Source organism: Penicillium cinerascens, assembly GCF_028974065.1.
Source record: "Penicillium cinerascens strain IBT 15544 chromosome Unknown contig_6_segment0_segment0, whole genome shotgun sequence".
NCBI classification, from domain to species: Eukaryota; Fungi; Ascomycota; class Eurotiomycetes; order Eurotiales; family Aspergillaceae; genus Penicillium; species Penicillium cinerascens.
Genome location: NW_026695295.1, coordinates 346,838 through 362,217, shown reverse-complemented (window position 1 = coordinate 362,217; position 15,380 = coordinate 346,838). Strand labels below are relative to the sequence as shown.

General features: G+C 49.7%; 6 protein-coding genes across 6 annotated transcripts; 2 read left to right on the top strand and 4 right to left on the bottom strand.

The window, feature by feature from the left end:
• Window positions 1-52: 52 nt before the first annotated feature.
• rhgB (putative extracellular rhamnogalacturonase) lies at window positions 53-1,543 on the bottom strand (the record flags this gene model as incomplete). The annotated part of the gene is made up of 4 exons (XM_058453195.1): window positions 53-528; window positions 578-779; window positions 841-867; window positions 917-1,543. The coding sequence occupies 4 exons, from the start codon at window positions 1,541-1,543 to the stop codon at window positions 53-55; spliced, it is 1,332 nt and encodes a 443-aa protein (XP_058307386.1).
• Window positions 1,544-2,554: 1,011 nt separating this feature from the next.
• N7498_006132 (uncharacterized protein) lies at window positions 2,555-2,993 on the bottom strand (the record flags this gene model as incomplete). The annotated part of the gene is made up of 2 exons (XM_058453194.1): window positions 2,555-2,913; window positions 2,972-2,993. The coding sequence occupies 2 exons, from the start codon at window positions 2,991-2,993 to the stop codon at window positions 2,555-2,557; spliced, it is 381 nt and encodes a 126-aa protein (XP_058307385.1).
• A 430-nt stretch (window positions 2,994-3,423) lies between these two features.
• N7498_006131 (uncharacterized protein) lies at window positions 3,424-5,064 on the bottom strand (the record flags this gene model as incomplete). The annotated part of the gene is made up of 1 exon (XM_058453193.1): window positions 3,424-5,064. One exon carries the CDS (start codon window positions 5,062-5,064, stop codon window positions 3,424-3,426), a length of 1,641 nt encoding a protein of 546 aa, XP_058307384.1.
• A 3,154-nt stretch (window positions 5,065-8,218) lies between these two features.
• N7498_006130 (uncharacterized protein) lies at window positions 8,219-9,600 on the top strand (the record flags this gene model as incomplete). Its single annotated transcript, XM_058453192.1, has 2 exons — window positions 8,219-8,256; window positions 8,307-9,600. The coding sequence occupies 2 exons, from the start codon at window positions 8,219-8,221 to the stop codon at window positions 9,598-9,600; spliced, it is 1,332 nt and encodes a 443-aa protein (XP_058307383.1).
• A 581-nt stretch (window positions 9,601-10,181) lies between these two features.
• On the top strand, window positions 10,182-11,097 carry N7498_006129 (pirin family protein; the record flags this gene model as incomplete). Its single annotated transcript, XM_058453191.1, has 2 exons — window positions 10,182-10,530; window positions 10,583-11,097. 2 exons carry the CDS (start codon window positions 10,182-10,184, stop codon window positions 11,095-11,097), a joined length of 864 nt encoding a protein of 287 aa, XP_058307382.1.
• A 131-nt stretch (window positions 11,098-11,228) lies between these two features.
• fmaG (cytochrome P450 monooxygenase fmaG) lies at window positions 11,229-13,161 on the bottom strand (the record flags this gene model as incomplete). The annotated part of the gene is made up of 6 exons (XM_058453190.1): window positions 11,229-11,610; window positions 11,669-11,940; window positions 11,987-12,231; window positions 12,285-12,718; window positions 12,744-12,876; window positions 12,963-13,161. The coding sequence occupies 6 exons, from the start codon at window positions 13,159-13,161 to the stop codon at window positions 11,229-11,231; spliced, it is 1,665 nt and encodes a 554-aa protein (XP_058307381.1).
• Window positions 13,162-15,380: the final 2,219 nt, after the last annotated feature.

Genomic DNA, 15,380 nt, shown 5'->3' with positions numbered 1-15,380 from the left:
AAATCCGTCACACAACAGCATCAAACAACCTCGGAGCGATATCCGGATCCATCTACACAGAAGTAGACTGTGCACCCGCCAGAGAACTATAAGGAGTCGCACCGGGGTAGAACGAAGTTGGGATCGCAGGGATCGGAATCGGCATACCCGTTCTAAACGCAGTCGACAGATCCGACGCCATCGTGGGAGCCGAGTAGCCCGATGGCGCAGCGGTTACAGTCATGGTGGTCGTGTACGTGGTATAATCGTCACCGTCCTTCAGACAAGCGCCGGAGCCATACGCATTCTCGCACGAGTACCACTGGGAGTCACCCTCTTCGGTCCACATGGCGAAGTCCTCGATCGTGATGTCGGTGCAGGGGGCTCCGCTGGCGCAGTTTACTTTGATTGGGCCGCGCTGGGCGCCATCGGCTTCGGTACCTTTCCAGTTTGTGATTGTGATGTTGTCGAGTTGGACGCCGTTGCCGGCGGCGGTCTCCATGCTACTCCAGGCTTGGTCGATGTCGAGAGAGTAGGCGTTGCCGTGGCCTGGGTAAGTTAGTTGTTTGTTAAGTTTGGGGTGAGGTAGGGTATGTACCGATGAAGTTCTGGAGGAGAAGGTTGGACACGGTGCCGGAGCCGCCATTGCTCTTGACCATGTACATCTGGTTCGAGGACCAGGTGTAGACGTTGCGGTAGGTGACGTCCGAGATGTTGGTGTCCGCCGCCAGCGAGCCCATAGCGCAGCCACCGCTCCAGTTGCAGTAGATGCTCTCGACGAGGATGTTCTGCGATGGGCTCTTTGGAGAGTTAGATGATTGTTTCCAGATCGAGATATGTAGTACTTCCCTTGACAGTCACACACTCATCCTTGTTGGTAACCTCGATCTGTATGGGGTCAGCACACTACCTCAAACACCCAGCCTGGATAACGCACATCGTGAACCCAGACATTGGTCGACCAAACATCAATGCCATCCAAACCACCAGAGTTACCACCCCGGATAGCCATATTATAAACCTCGCCATTTTCACAGGTGTCCATCGAGAAATGGAAAGACGGCGAATCCACAAGCGCAAGATCATGAACCGAAAAGTCCGTAACCTCATACAGGCGCAAGATACGAGGTCCAGTCAGCGATCCCTCCCGGTGGAATACATATCCAAACCCCTGCACCGCACCTTTGCTGGTCGAACTGAAGAGCTCAAAGTCAGATGTGTGCTCGATGAAGATCATGTTTCCCCCTTCGGTACCAGTACGGTAGATGATTCCATCCATGCAGATAGCGGTGCTCGTTCCGCCGGTCAGAGAGACCCAGGTCTCGAGGGCATAGTTGCCGGGTGGGATATAGACAACACCGCCGGACTTGCAGGCGTCCCAGGCGGAGCTGATGGCTGGGCCGATGTCGGTGGTGTTGTCTGCCTTGCCGCCATAATCGAGGACGCTGCAGGTTTTATGGGCGGCTTTGGTGGCGTGGGGGGTTGTTGGGCCTACCCTGCCGGAGAGTTGGGCGGCTGCGAGCAATGGCGCCAGGCCGATTGCTAAGAGAGAAGTGATGAACATGGTTGAACTACACAACACCCAGGACAAGAAAATAATAAGTATATAGTACCCACCAGGGAAGAAAGAATGGAAGAGATAGAAGAGGCCTCTGGAGACCAGGACGGACGGACGCGGCACAAGTTATATTTCAAACCGCCGTAGATTAGTCCGCTACCCCAGTCAGACCATGTGTGAGAAAACAATCGAACTCATAGAGCGCTCCACATCGGCAAACCATCAGAGCTCCGATGGAGTGCAAATTGACAGTAAACTAAAACAGAAGAAGCCTGAGATTGGAGGAGTAAAGAAGAGCCGAACGGCCGTCTGGCTTAGATTGATCGGCCCAGCCAGGCCACCCCGGGCACTAAGGGCAACCTAGGAGTGGTGGCTTAGGGTTCGGTCCCCGTTCCTTTTGCGGGCGCTAACTCCCGTCTCCATCTTTCTATAACAAGTGCCCGTAACCTATTTCGGAGCTTCATTTATCAAGTGCTCGGCAATTGTATGAAGTGTGGTCCACTCGAGGGAGATTCGTTCAACCGACGGAATCTATTGGTGGGATGGCATTGCCCATGCACGGTTTAGGCCGTTGTCAGTGCTTAATGCACAAGTTTGAAGGCACTGCTGTGCTGCTCGGGACATCTGTCGGCGAGGCATACATTTCTCCAAGCGAAACTGTAATTCCCCGCAAGTACCGCACGGTGCACCATTACTCCCAGCTTCTGGAAGCTAATTTTCCGAAAGGCAGATCTGCAAAGGTCGCCCGCCGTACGTCCGTTTAAGGAACAGACAACACGGCAGATTGACCAAGCTACGTAACCCCTCGATCCAAGACCTGGGTAAATCTACGAGGATAAAAATTCTCAAAAGTTCTGATATTGCATCACATGGACTGAAAAAATCTAGCTAAAGACTTCACCAGCAAATTGCGGAGACAGAAGCAAGCCGTGGAGCCGGTAAATACTCTTTACCTGACTTCGCAGACAAGCAAACGCCCCGCTCCATGATATAAAACTCCACGCTCAAGCTTCGAGCTTAGATCATCAGGCGCTCAACCTGGTTCTTCAGGTTGCGGATGGTGGCAGTCAGATCCGAAGCCTCGTTGGTGGTGATGCTGCAAGCAATCACGGGGCGGGAGACACCAGTGGCACGACCCAGAGCCATCTTGCTGGGGACGTAGACGTAGGGGACGTTCTTGTCCTCGCACAGCAGGGGCAGGTGCAGAATGATGGGCAGAGGGGTGGTGTCGGCGGCCAGGATGACGATCTCGGAGGTTCCGCGGTTGAGGGTCTTGGTGGTCTCGTTGGCTCCCTTCTTCAGCTGGCGGTAGTGGCTGGCCTGCTGGACGAGATCGAGCAGGGACTGGGCGAGGGTCTCATCGGCGATGGGCCAGGCTGGATTAAATGTTAGCATGGTTCTTGGGTTCATTGATGGGATGGTGCAGGTGCTTACCAGCGGAAGCGTCTTCGGCCATTTTTGGAGATTTTCAGAAACCAGATCTTTTTGAGATATGGCTCACGCAAAGGATCACGGCCGTGTGGACAGCGGAATAAATTGGTTGGGTATGGGTTGGTTGGTGTCTGCGGAGGAAATTTTCTCAGACGGGAATAGGCGCGGCTGGCCGCTTTGATTTTGCCGGCGTTGAAGGTTTTGTGACGAGATCACGTGGTTAACCGACTTACCGCCTTTTTGATTTCCTTGACACCTGAGGCAGTCTACCGCAATACACTCTGAACACATTTGAAAATCGTTGCAACTTGAATTGTGTTAAAACAACGTCTATTTCATTCATCGCTATATACGATTGGGATGTATGCCGCCGAGATAAACTCGGTATATGTACTAAACTCGTTCTATCGCTTCGTACACTCAATCAGTGCTGATCATTCTAAACATGCGAAACCTTACGCCTGAGAACTGAGAACAGTGCTTGCAAGTCTAGAACGAGCTCGCAGATCAGGTCCATACTTGAACAGAACGAAGGGAATAAGGGTGAGGAGGGTGGCAATAAGAGCCAGGAGCAGACCGGCATACTGGCTGCCCATGTTGTGGAAGAACTGGGATGCGAACAGCGGTGACACGGCACCGAGGGTGTTACGCATGAAACCCTGGCCGGCAATAGCAGAGGATGCGTTTTCGCCGTAGCAGTCTGCTGTGTAACTATAGCACGACTCGAAGATGAAAAAGATGCCAATGCCGATGAGAGTCAGGCCGACGATGGGACCAAGCCAGAACAGTTCCTTGTACTGGGTGAAGGAGTAGATGAAAAGGCCGACTGGAAGCCAGACGGCGCCGCACATCGCGCCGTAAAGACGAGCCTCAGGGCGGGACTCCCGGCCCGGGTCGTTGATGACGGACTTGTACTTCTTGATTTGGAAGAAGTTCAGACCGAAGCCCATGGTGGTACCGATACAGAGAGCAATGTAAGGTAGACCGGACACACCCTCGCTCCAGCCTTTCTTCTCCCGGTAGGTAATGGGAATGACGGAGAGGAAGAGGAAGGTCAGGAACCAAGCGAAGCTGATCCAGAGACCAAAGGCAAACACGACAGGCTCGGTGAACAGCATCTTGATGGCCTTGATGGAGGAGTTGTGAAGCATCATCCTGATACCGGGGGCCTCGAGGTCATTGTGGGTAACAAAACGCCCGTCGCCGGTCGTCTGGCGGATCATCTTGGCGCGCTTCTTCAGTGTCACACCTCCACGGGTCTCACAGAGGAAAATGGCAATCACAATGACAAGGGGGATGTTGGCAAGGCCCTGGATACCCTCAACCCAACGCCAACCAAGAGCCTGGTCGATGAAGCCAGCGTAAATGGGAGCGGCGACGGTACCGAAGATGGCAATGAAGGCGAAGGATGCCATAGGGATGGCACGGTGGGCCGGAGTATACATGTCACCGAAAGTACCGCCGACAAGGATAGTACCGACGCAACCGAACAGTCCGAGTAAGGAACGAGAGACAAGAATGGTAGCGATGTTCTTGCCCAGAGACAGGCCGATGAACATGAAAGCGAAGCAGACATAAGCACCGACATAGACAACCCTTCGACCAGCCAGCTCGCAGAAGGGTGCCAGGAATAGAGGTGCAAGGGCACAAGTGAAGTTAAAGGTGAAGAGACCCAATTGTCCCAACTCAGAAGAGACACCAAGATCCTCCGTCATCCGTGTGATACCAGAACTATAGGCAGTTGTGGCGAGACCAATGAACAAGGTCATCAGACAGAGCAATAGACTGATGAAAGCCTTGTACTTTGGGTTCCAGTTGAAAGGGTTCTCTTTGTCGCCCTCGGCAAATTCCAACACAACAAAGTTTTTACCATCATGTTGGGTCGGCGTGCTCACGGTAAGAGGAAGGTCAAAGTCCACCTCTTGGAGGAGTTGGCTGTAGAGTTCCTGATTGTGTTCGTCCTCGTATAATTGTTCACGGTATTTACCGCCAATGATCCACCCCTTCTGGTAGCTCTCCTGGTGAGCAATAGAGTTTTCCGTAGTATTTTCAGTATGTGAAGCCGAGACTGGCTGTTGTTGCTGTTTCGTCTTCATGGTGGGTATAATATGATGAAGTGAGGAAGGGGAGAAAGAAAAAGAGACAAAGGCTTCGGAGAAGCAGAAATTTGAGAATGAGAGAACTCTCGCCCATATAAATTAGGTACAAGTGCCAGTGCCCATCATCATCCGCAAAACACCGGGTTTGCAAGTATGGGGACTACGGGACAACCGGGCCTCGGGCCTCAAAGTATGGGCAATAGTCTGGTCCGGCTCCATAGTCTCCTCAACGTGATTCTCGTCGTGTCATTTGGTGCATTAAGAATTTCAAGTGGAGGTTGAGAAGTAAAATTTCACACCACGTATAGTACATCGTATACATTCTACTTCGGCTTTATACATCACGAGGGACTGTATAGACTCGAGCTCAGCTGCCTCCGTGGTTGAGGTGTCTCCTACCCCAGCATTTCCAAGCCCATTGCACTCGGTGGCTAAATATCGTCCGTTCACTATCGTCATCTTGAGCTGTTGCGCCTGCCCGAATTAGGACATCGCCCGATACGAAACCAGCCTCAACCGCATGAGTTTTGTGGACCATGAGAATTTTGGGCGAATTGTAGCCTGCAATCAGAGCGCCACCTAGCAAAGCAGTGGCCAGCTTCGGTCAAAGACCGCAGGGCCGATAGTTGGTGAGGTGGTTGATAACACCGAAAAGGTCCCGAGTACGTCCCGTCCTGACCCTGCTCTCTCCGACGCCGAGTCGGCATGCCTTCACTCGGCCCCACTGAGTGAACCCAACGGCAAGCCGGGGGTCTCGGTTCAGCTGGGAAGTCATCGAATTTTTTATAAACATACAATCGAAGAAATGGAGGTTATTTGGCTACATTTTGATACTTAGAGAGGACCAGCTTGCCTTTGGGTCGCCGACGGTGGGTGGTTCGCCAAGACTAAGAATGCAGATGGAGCACCCCTATTTCCCCGTTGGGTGACCGGGCGATCGCCCGGTCGGTAGATCCTCGGGGTGTCCACTGCATTCGCTTCGAATAATATTAAATAATGATCGATGTGATGTTTACTGTACTTGACAGCTACAGCAAGACTAAGTTCGCAGCGCCCACTGGTGCCCTAAAGAGGCAACCTATGCTTCACTTATGCAGTCCATCACATCAATGAAGGAGACCATGGCGTGGAAGTCCTCATAGGGAACAAATCACGGTATCACGAGCGGATATCTTTGCTACCGGGCCAGGCAGGCTTAATAAAAGAGACCACATTATGAGGGCAATCAGAATGTCCTGTGGGTCACCTTGCCGATAGATGTTGTCAAATTATATTCAAGGTTTGAGATCTCGTCAAATTTCACGTGTTTGCCTCTTCGATTGTCTTCTCTTATGAGCGTTGCCGCTGAGGGTAAAAATCATGCCAAGGTTCCGCTAACTCAGCGGAGCCAGCGATCTTCTGGCGATCTCATCGGCGGTCAACCTTCCTCCCTTGGTCCCAATTCTAATTCCTGCATGACCTCTGATTGGTCGGAGGGTATGAAAATGCGACACAAATCGAGGGCCGTTGTTTCCTCTCGAGGCCAACTACATGTTGTTGACTTGCACAGATGGTCAATGGAATACAGTCATAGACGAAAAATCGCCTAATTATGCTGTCAACTGGTTCAAGATTGAAATAGAAGGTAATGTGCATTGGCAAACTCAAAGTTGAAATGGTGTTCTTCCAAGGCTCGATTTCACAGGGGCAAGATCCTTCCAAGTTGTTAGCCTGCTTAAATCTAGTATTTGTCGCGATATATCTCAATCGGCATGTGAGATTACCACATGATCCAAAAGCAAACCTGCTTGAGATGGCAAGCTTAATCCTCAAGACTGCATACATATGTAGGGAAATGACCAAGATATGTCAAACCGATTAGTAGTAGTAGTAAGAGTAGTAGACTTCAATTGACCCGAGAAAACTCGTTACAAATACATGCTACTATGCGGGTTGCTTGCAGACTCTGTCTGAAGCAGAACGAATGACTCTTTTCAAACCTAGGCGATCGACAATGGGAGTTTCGTCTCCATGCAGTTGCTTGGAGATTTGGTGTTCCATCCATCCTGTCGAACCAATTCACCTTGATAAAAGCCATCTACCTGCGGCAGTTACTGTAGAGAAGTAGCGGAGTCTTGAGAAAAGTCGAAAAGAATTAGCAACAGTCAAAAAGAAGAGTATGGATAGAAATGAAAAAGTGCAAAGTCCTGCGCATCCTAAAAGACGTTTTTTGGGTCTGATAATATATGAGATCGATCTATTCACGAACTGTCTGGGAATATTTTGCGCCGCGATGAGATTGGTGAGGATAGCCGGGTTTGCGTATAAAGGTGCAGGAGTGTATCTCACGAAGTCTAGGCCAATGGATCAGGAACGCTCAGTTTAACGCGGGCACCGCAGAGAACAAGTAACGACGTGGTGATGCAATGCCAATTAAAACCCCGTAGCCGGTAGTTTTTATGAAACAGACGCTTGAACAGTCTAATGACCCTCATACTCTATACACAATCCCTTCATCCTCTTCATTCCCGCACTCTACCACCACGTCTATTTTGGCAGCAAATGTATTTGACGTTTCTTACATAAATTTAGGATCACCACTACATGCCACAACGTTGTATTGGTAGCATGAGATCCGGCCCAGCCGAACATGATTGAATCTACACCTGTTAAGTCAGGTGACAAATCAAGTTTGTAGCTTGCTATGACATCATCCCCGGATGTTCGGATAACCCCAGATTTCAGCGAAAACAATGAGCATAACACGAATAATTCACAGCAATAGACCTTTCACTCTGATAGTAGCGTAGTCTGATCAAATATCACACCGCGAGATTCAATTTTTTGGGCCGGATCCCCCGCCATCAATTCAATTGAGTTGAAAATTTGAAGATTTGAATCAGTGTGGCTTGTCCGTAAAAAAAGCCTCTATTTTTACAACCAATGGCTGTAATCAGCACTGAGGGGTCGAAGTGGTTTCGTTCTACTTTATTTAACCGCGTCACAATGACGCAACGCGTCCAATTGGCTATATAGATCCCCCGCCAAGAAGATTATCGGTGTCAAGCTTTCTTCGTTGCACACCATTAACTCTTTTCAGAGGACCTCACAGATCTCCTTGAATTTCAGAACTTTAAACGTTTCCCACTCAATTTCGACAATATTATCAAAAATGTCGACCAAAAATGATAACACTCACCACCTCCACAAGTATGTGCCCTCTTTTCTCCCAAGCCTGAATTCCTCTGACCATCCATCAGAATCGGCGGGTGGATGCCACCAGACCACGCCGCTCACCGCGAATGGCTAGGTGGGGTAATCAAACACGTCGACAACACGAAACAGGAACTGCAGCCAGTACTGCAAGAGTTCAAAAATCTCATCGAAACCAACACCCGAGTCTACATGCTCATCGAAGGCATGCTCAGGGAAGTCCCACACAAAAAGCCTTACCGACAAGACCCAACCGGTCATCCAGAGATCCGGGATTATTATCACTTCCTCCAAGTCCTCAATCACCTACTCACTACTGCACCATCATGGACCGACAAAGCTCACCGCGTGGGCCTGGTCGGCCTGCCTATTAACGCACTCTTGGATTGGCCGATGGGCACGCCCAGTGGCTACGCGGCGTTCCTGGACCCAGAAATCAACGCAATGTTAAAGAAGGTCCTTAATGCATGGGGTGATTTCTTACGCTCCCCTGCTTCTGCCGATGTGCTGGACACCTCTTCTCGTGGCTGGTTCGGTGAAGTCGGCCACCGTGACCTCATGGCCGTCGCGAAGATCGGCCCAACAGCCGCCGAGAGCCTCGAGTTCCATCATATGTTCCAATGTGACCCGTCTGCACCAAAATACGGCTTCAAGTCGTGGGATCACTTCTTTACTCGCCAGTGGCACGATGGAATGCGCCCGGTTGCGGACCCAGAAGACGGTCGCGTTATCGCTAATGCATGCGAGTCGAAGCCCTACAGAATCGCACATAACGTCCATGGTCGTGATAAGTTCTGGATCAAGTCTCAGCCTTATTCTGTTCTTGATATGCTGGGCCATGACGCTCTCGCTGAGCAATTTGTCGGTGGTACGGTTTACCAGGCTTTCCTCAGTGCGTTGAGCTATCACCGTTGGCACGCCCCTGTTTCTGGAAAAGTGGTGAAGGCCCACGTGGTTGACGGAACGTATTACTCCGAGCCGCTATTCGAAGGCGTTGGCAACCCAATGGCTAAATCCCAGGATATTACCCTTGAAGGTGAGGTTATCTCACAGGCGTATATTACGGCGACTGCTACGCGTGCGTTGATCTTTATTGAAGCGGACGAACCTGCTATTGGGCTTATGGCGTTTATTGGCGTCGGTATGGCCGAGGTCTCGACCTGTGAGATTACTGTTAAGGAAGGCGATCGTGTCAAGAAGGGTGATGAGATTGGTATGTTCCACTTTGGTGGATCTACGCATTGTCTTCTGTTCCGGAAGGGTGTCGATGTTACTGGATTCCCTAAGCCTGGAATGGACGAGAATATGCCGGTTCGTAGCCGATTGGCTACGGTTGGGTGAGTCTTGGAATTTCCGGGGGATCGTGCAGAGGTTAAGCCTGTCCGATCTGGATCAGAACATATCAAAATGCAAAGATTCTAGCACCAATTTACGTTTCAATTAACTGAATCTCTTTCCATCCTTAATCACTGGTGGACACCGCGGTGTCAAGACTGGAGCTGGCTAAGATTAACTTCAGCCTTACTTCAGTATGGATTTTTAAAATCATGTACATAGATCGAGCGAACATCGATCAGCATGACTGATGCTTAAAAAAGGAGCTCAAACATGCACGCGTTCGTATCGACCTGGAAATTCTCCAATCACATCGCGTAGGTTACGGATTAGAAAAAGAGAGTCAGCAATGCCTCAGCATGCTATACCGTATCCGGACTAGTGTCCCGTTGATGATCCATCTATAATCTTCGCATAATCCCAACGCCTTTTCTATTACGTTCCAGATCTCTGGGCCACCTATATAAACCCCTGATCTCCCTCCGATCTGAAGAAAATCATTTTAATTGAGACACTTCAACTTTCGGCTCCCGTCACATTTCCGAGCCACAAGAATAAATAACAAGACCTTGAACAACACCATAAGCATGACAAAGCCACTCAGCCACGCCAAGATCGCCCTCCGCCGCTCCAGCGAGCGCGGATACGCCGAACACGGCGGCTGGCTCAAATCATTCCACACGTTCAGCTTTGCTAGCTACTACGATCCCCGCTTCCAAAACTTCGGAAGTCTCCGAGTCCTCAACGAAGACCGCGTCGCAGCGCGGAATGGCTTCCCGACTCATCCCCACAGAGATGCCGAGATCTTCAGTTACATCCTTAACGGCGAGCTTACGCACCGCGACAGCATGATCAAAAAAGGCTCCGAGGGAGCCCAGGGGAAAGAATTTTATCGTATGAAGCGCGGTGACGTGCAATTCACTACTGGTGGAACTGGTGAGTTTTCTTTCTAGTTTGAACTATTATTGGATGAAGCTAACAAGACTAGGAATCGCTCATTCGGAACAGAATGAGTCTAGCAAGCCGGTGCATTTTCTTCAGATATGGGCGCTACCTTGGAAACACGGCCTCAAGCCTCAGTATCACACTATGACTTTTAGTGAGGAGACTAAGCGCAAGGCGTTCGTGCCTATCCTGTCGCCTCTCGCGGCGGGGCCTGAGGCTACCCCCGCACAAGAAGCTGCTGCTATACCCAAGATTCCAGATACTATTCCCATCCATGCGGACTTCGTCATGGGTGCTGGAATTATTGCGCCGAACTCGACTTTCAAGTGGAATGTTGGTGCTGGAGAGGTAATCAGCTCGAAGAAGAAGCGCAATGTTTATATTCATCTTCCTATGACCAAGAACGGCCTGATGAAGATTAAACTTGACAGTCGCGAGGATGCTATCTTGGAAGAAGGGGATGGTGCTTTTATCACAGGTGTCAATGCTGGTGATACGCTCAGTGTGGAGAGTATTGGCGATGTGGAGGCGGAGGTTATTGTTCTGGACAGCGACTAGATGAAGATTTGTGTATAGGTTAGAATCTGCTACATAAAAGATAAGAATAATGGTATGGCGTTTGGAATGCTTGTTTTATATCAAATTATCTTTCTTTCCCCACGATATTAATTACCGTGGAAAATATATCATCAAACAACCTTTTGCAACTCTGCCGCATCGCTCTCTTCCCAAGGATGATCCTTCTCTACAGACAAAATAAGAGCTTCGAGCTCCTGACTGCGCGCATTAATATCACACTGGAACGGCGAAGGGTGACTAATAACGCCGGGCTCAAATGTCGGCGTTTTCACCTCCACACCTCCCCGCGTAGCCTTGCTGATGTCAAATACGGCAAGTGACTGAGCCACACTCAAGAAGACGGCGTTATCAGCCAGAAACCGACCTGGACAAACACGACGTCCGAATCCGAAAGCGACGGTGTGAGGATCGGGCGCGGGGGTTTCACCGAGGAAGCGCGCCGGTTGGAATTCCATTGGGTTGCGATAGACCTCGGGGTCATGCATCATAGCCCTTTTTAATTGTCAGATTAAAAAAAGAAAAGGGGGATCGAGTATGGTGAATATCATACCAGATGTTCGGTAGAACGAGGGATCCCTTGGGGATGAAATACTTGTCGTAGGTGTCATCGGCTGTTGACATATGTGGAATACCCATAGGCGCAACTGGGTGCCAACGAAGGACCTCTTTCACCATGGCATTGATATAAGGAAGATTTGCACGATCCGCCACGTTTGGAAGTCGGTTGTGTCCAACCACACTTTCGATTTCCTCCTGTGCTTTGCGCTGGATGTCTGGGAAGAGTGACATGGCGAGGAAAAAGCAGCTGATAGAAGAGACGGTCTAAATAGATTAGTAGTCTTGAGCTGAAAACAGGCAGATAACTTACTGTGTCTGCGCCGCCAGTGTAGAGAGACGCAGCACTCCATTTCGCAACTAGCTCTTTCTCTGATCCTTCTTCTGGGAACCCAGCCTGGAGCATCGCGCCGAGATAGGATGGCTTATCCTTACCACTCTCGATTTGTCCCTTGACAAACTCATATGGTCTGTCGGCGATAACAGACATGTGCTCTCTCCAGAGATTGGCGGTACGCTTCCAGCCAGCCCCTGGGAACCAGGTGGGGACATATTTCACTGCCTTGATTAGCCAGGATTGTCAATGATGATAAGGAGTCAGGAGGGTATACATGCGGGTATTATATCCACCACCCAAGCACCTGGGACCGTAGCTTTCGCAAACTCGTCCATTGCCTCATTGGCGATATGGACCAGATGGTCCTTCCCGAAAGGCTCGACTCTGTAGCCATAGGCAACATTAAGAATCACGGCTCCTGCCTCACTGTTGAACCAAATTAGAGATATTACCTCTCCAAACATATGAATGCGCGTCTCACGTTTGAATATGCTGCAACAGATTCGCAGGTTCTTTAAGAACCCGGAAGAGAAAGCGGCGGGTTTCAACTTCTTGCAAGGGAATGAATTGAGCAACACCCCACTCCGAGCCGAAGCTTGGCTGGATGGCTTTGCGATAGGCACGGAATCGCTCAGTTTAACCTTGGAATGCGAGTGCCTTTTCCCACCCCACCCTAGTGATAGTGAGAATTTAATAACTGTCTGGTTTCTGAAATCCGTGGATTCTAGCTCACATCTCTGACGCAAACGTCATTCTGGGTCGTGAGGAATGGATTGCAGACCGTTTTGTAAGCAGCTCAGTTGCAATCTTCGAATCGTTTACAATGACGATGGTTTGTCCCATTACTGTGATGGAACTGATTGGGCCTGTATGCGGATCAGCGAGTCAAATTTGCAACCATAGGGGACGTGTGACTTTGTCTATGGTGACTGCTCCGCTTTGACAGACTCACCATAGAGTTCCTTGTGCTTCAACCAGTGCACCCAATCCTGCTTGCCATTTTGTGGGAGGTCCTTGATGTTACCAACGATAGGCATCGGAGAGGGTCCTGGTGGAAGCGGCCCACGGGCGGCCCGTCTACGCCTTGAGTCAAGAACGGCATATAGAGCTGCTACCCCCAACGTCAAACTAAGAAGCAAGATTAAGTTCATCATGAAAAGTTACAGAGATTAGTGGGATACCCTGGCGAAGAGAGCGAAACAAAAGGGAGGGACCGTTCAGTCTGTCTTTTCGGTGTATTTCCCCAATTTCCAATCACATTTTCATTTTTCGACTCAGCCTCACAGTACGCCGAGGAGATTCGTCAACGAATCAGGTTTTCATATCGCACAGATGTCTCGCTAACAAAGTAGTCTATGGAACTAGATATGCACGCCGAGACAGACCCCACTCTAGTCACATGTCTGTACTTTTAGACTATTCGCGATACTTCCCGTCCCGTGGAATCTAATTTCGACTATCTGCAAAAGAACTCAAGTGTCATTCACTAGCTTGAGACATCACTCATTTCACCCTCTTGTCCTAGGCGAGGCTGTCAGCATACTCCGCGGCCACCTGCAGGCTTACTCTTGCGCACATGCCCGCATCTTGGCTTGATCGGCGATAATCGGTTCCGTATTGGCTGCTGTCTAACCCAATCTGGTATGCGATGAGGTGTTTGGGGTTTAGATAATAGCCAATGATGTGTGGAGCTGGCAAGCCAGTGGATCCTAGGGATTTAAAGGATTAAAATCGCGCGGAGTTGTCCTCCCCTAGCGTCCGATAGCCGACCGCACCATCTCCAGTCTAAAGGGATATAAGCGGCTTGCTCATTTTGGCGTGGTCCCCGGTGCATGTGAAAAGGCGCAAGCGTAAATATAAGCCATTGATGCTCCATGCTTTCGGGCTATATTATACAACTTTACTTGCGTGACCTCTCAGGCTGATGCGTATCATGTGCAATTACTGTATATTAAACACAGAACAACGCATATCAGCCCATTCGCTATCGGGTACTGATCACCGATATATGTGCCCAGTTCTAGCTCAGCAGCGGCGAAGAGAAATACTGAAGCGCCTATAAAGATTTCGACGAATTTTCTGTACATACTAGGGTCACTAAGCTTAGATTCGAGACCAGAGAGTTCCTCCAAGGTGCTAGTTCAGTAGGTGGATTAAAATGAAGGATGTAAAAGATCAATAAAGAAAAACTCACGAGAGTAATTAAAAGAGCAATAGCATAGGTGGATTTAATAACAAAAAACCCTAATATTTTAGCCATATGCAGGGGAATTATGTAGCCTAGCTACGTCGATGGGCCTGTCGATCTCGGGGAATACCGCTGTTGCTTCCAGCGTCACAGGTGATGGGTATCTTGAGGTTTACGAGGATATTTGCACCATATTTCGGAGGCGTGTTACATTACTTCGCAATAATTTGTGATATTGTGGCCCGGTTCCGCTTAAAAGCTTCCAAGAGGTCGGGAATTCTTGGAATGTAATGTGATTGATTGTTTATCATAAGCTGGCTGAGTGGCCCGTGAGGTCTTCGCACCCGGTTCTCACCCTATTTCTCATTTGAAGCAGAATGTATTCTATTGTCCTCATAAATCCCGTACATACGACCATAGGGTGTGGAGAACAGGGCTTCCCGTCCGCTCAGCCGTACTTAAGCCACACGCCGGCAGGTTAGTAGTTGGGTGGGTGACCACCAGCGAATCCCTGCTGTTGTATGTTTTTTGCTTTTTATCTTTTGAACTTGGGAGCGTCTCTAGGGCTCAGAAGTAAAGCATATGATGAGAGGCTTTGCTGGTGGGAATTGACACCTTCTATTAATATTGATGGGCAATTACATCACCCGATGAAGCTATCCTCGCTACTACTCCTTGTTCAATGTCATTATTAACGGCCTTTTTGCTTCGAGATGACATGAGCTGGCTATGATGGGCCTCAAGCCTAGGGGAGCGCTCCCAGGGAAGGGGTAGTTTTTAATAAATGTCTATCAAACTCAGATGGTCGAACCATGGGATGGAAACTCAGATTATGCCCCCCTCCTAGCAACGTCGTGTCGCACGCGGGCCATTTTGTACTCTCCTAGGCCTGCCCGGGATTGCGCCACGGACAAGCTGCAGTCCGATCAACTCAGCTTTCTCGCATTGGCTCAATGGAGAGAAGATGGCCAATATGACGAGCTACTACCGACATATGTCTGTGAATCCCGAGTTCCAATAACATGGATTGATTATTTGCCTGGGTAGCACAGTCAAAACAAGCCGTCCCTTGGCTGGGCAGTGTGATGTATGACCACGACGTGACTTCGGAGCCTCCACGCCGGCAATCGCTATTTGAACGAGGGAAGCACGTTTTACCTTCGTTCTCTTCGAAGTTTGCGC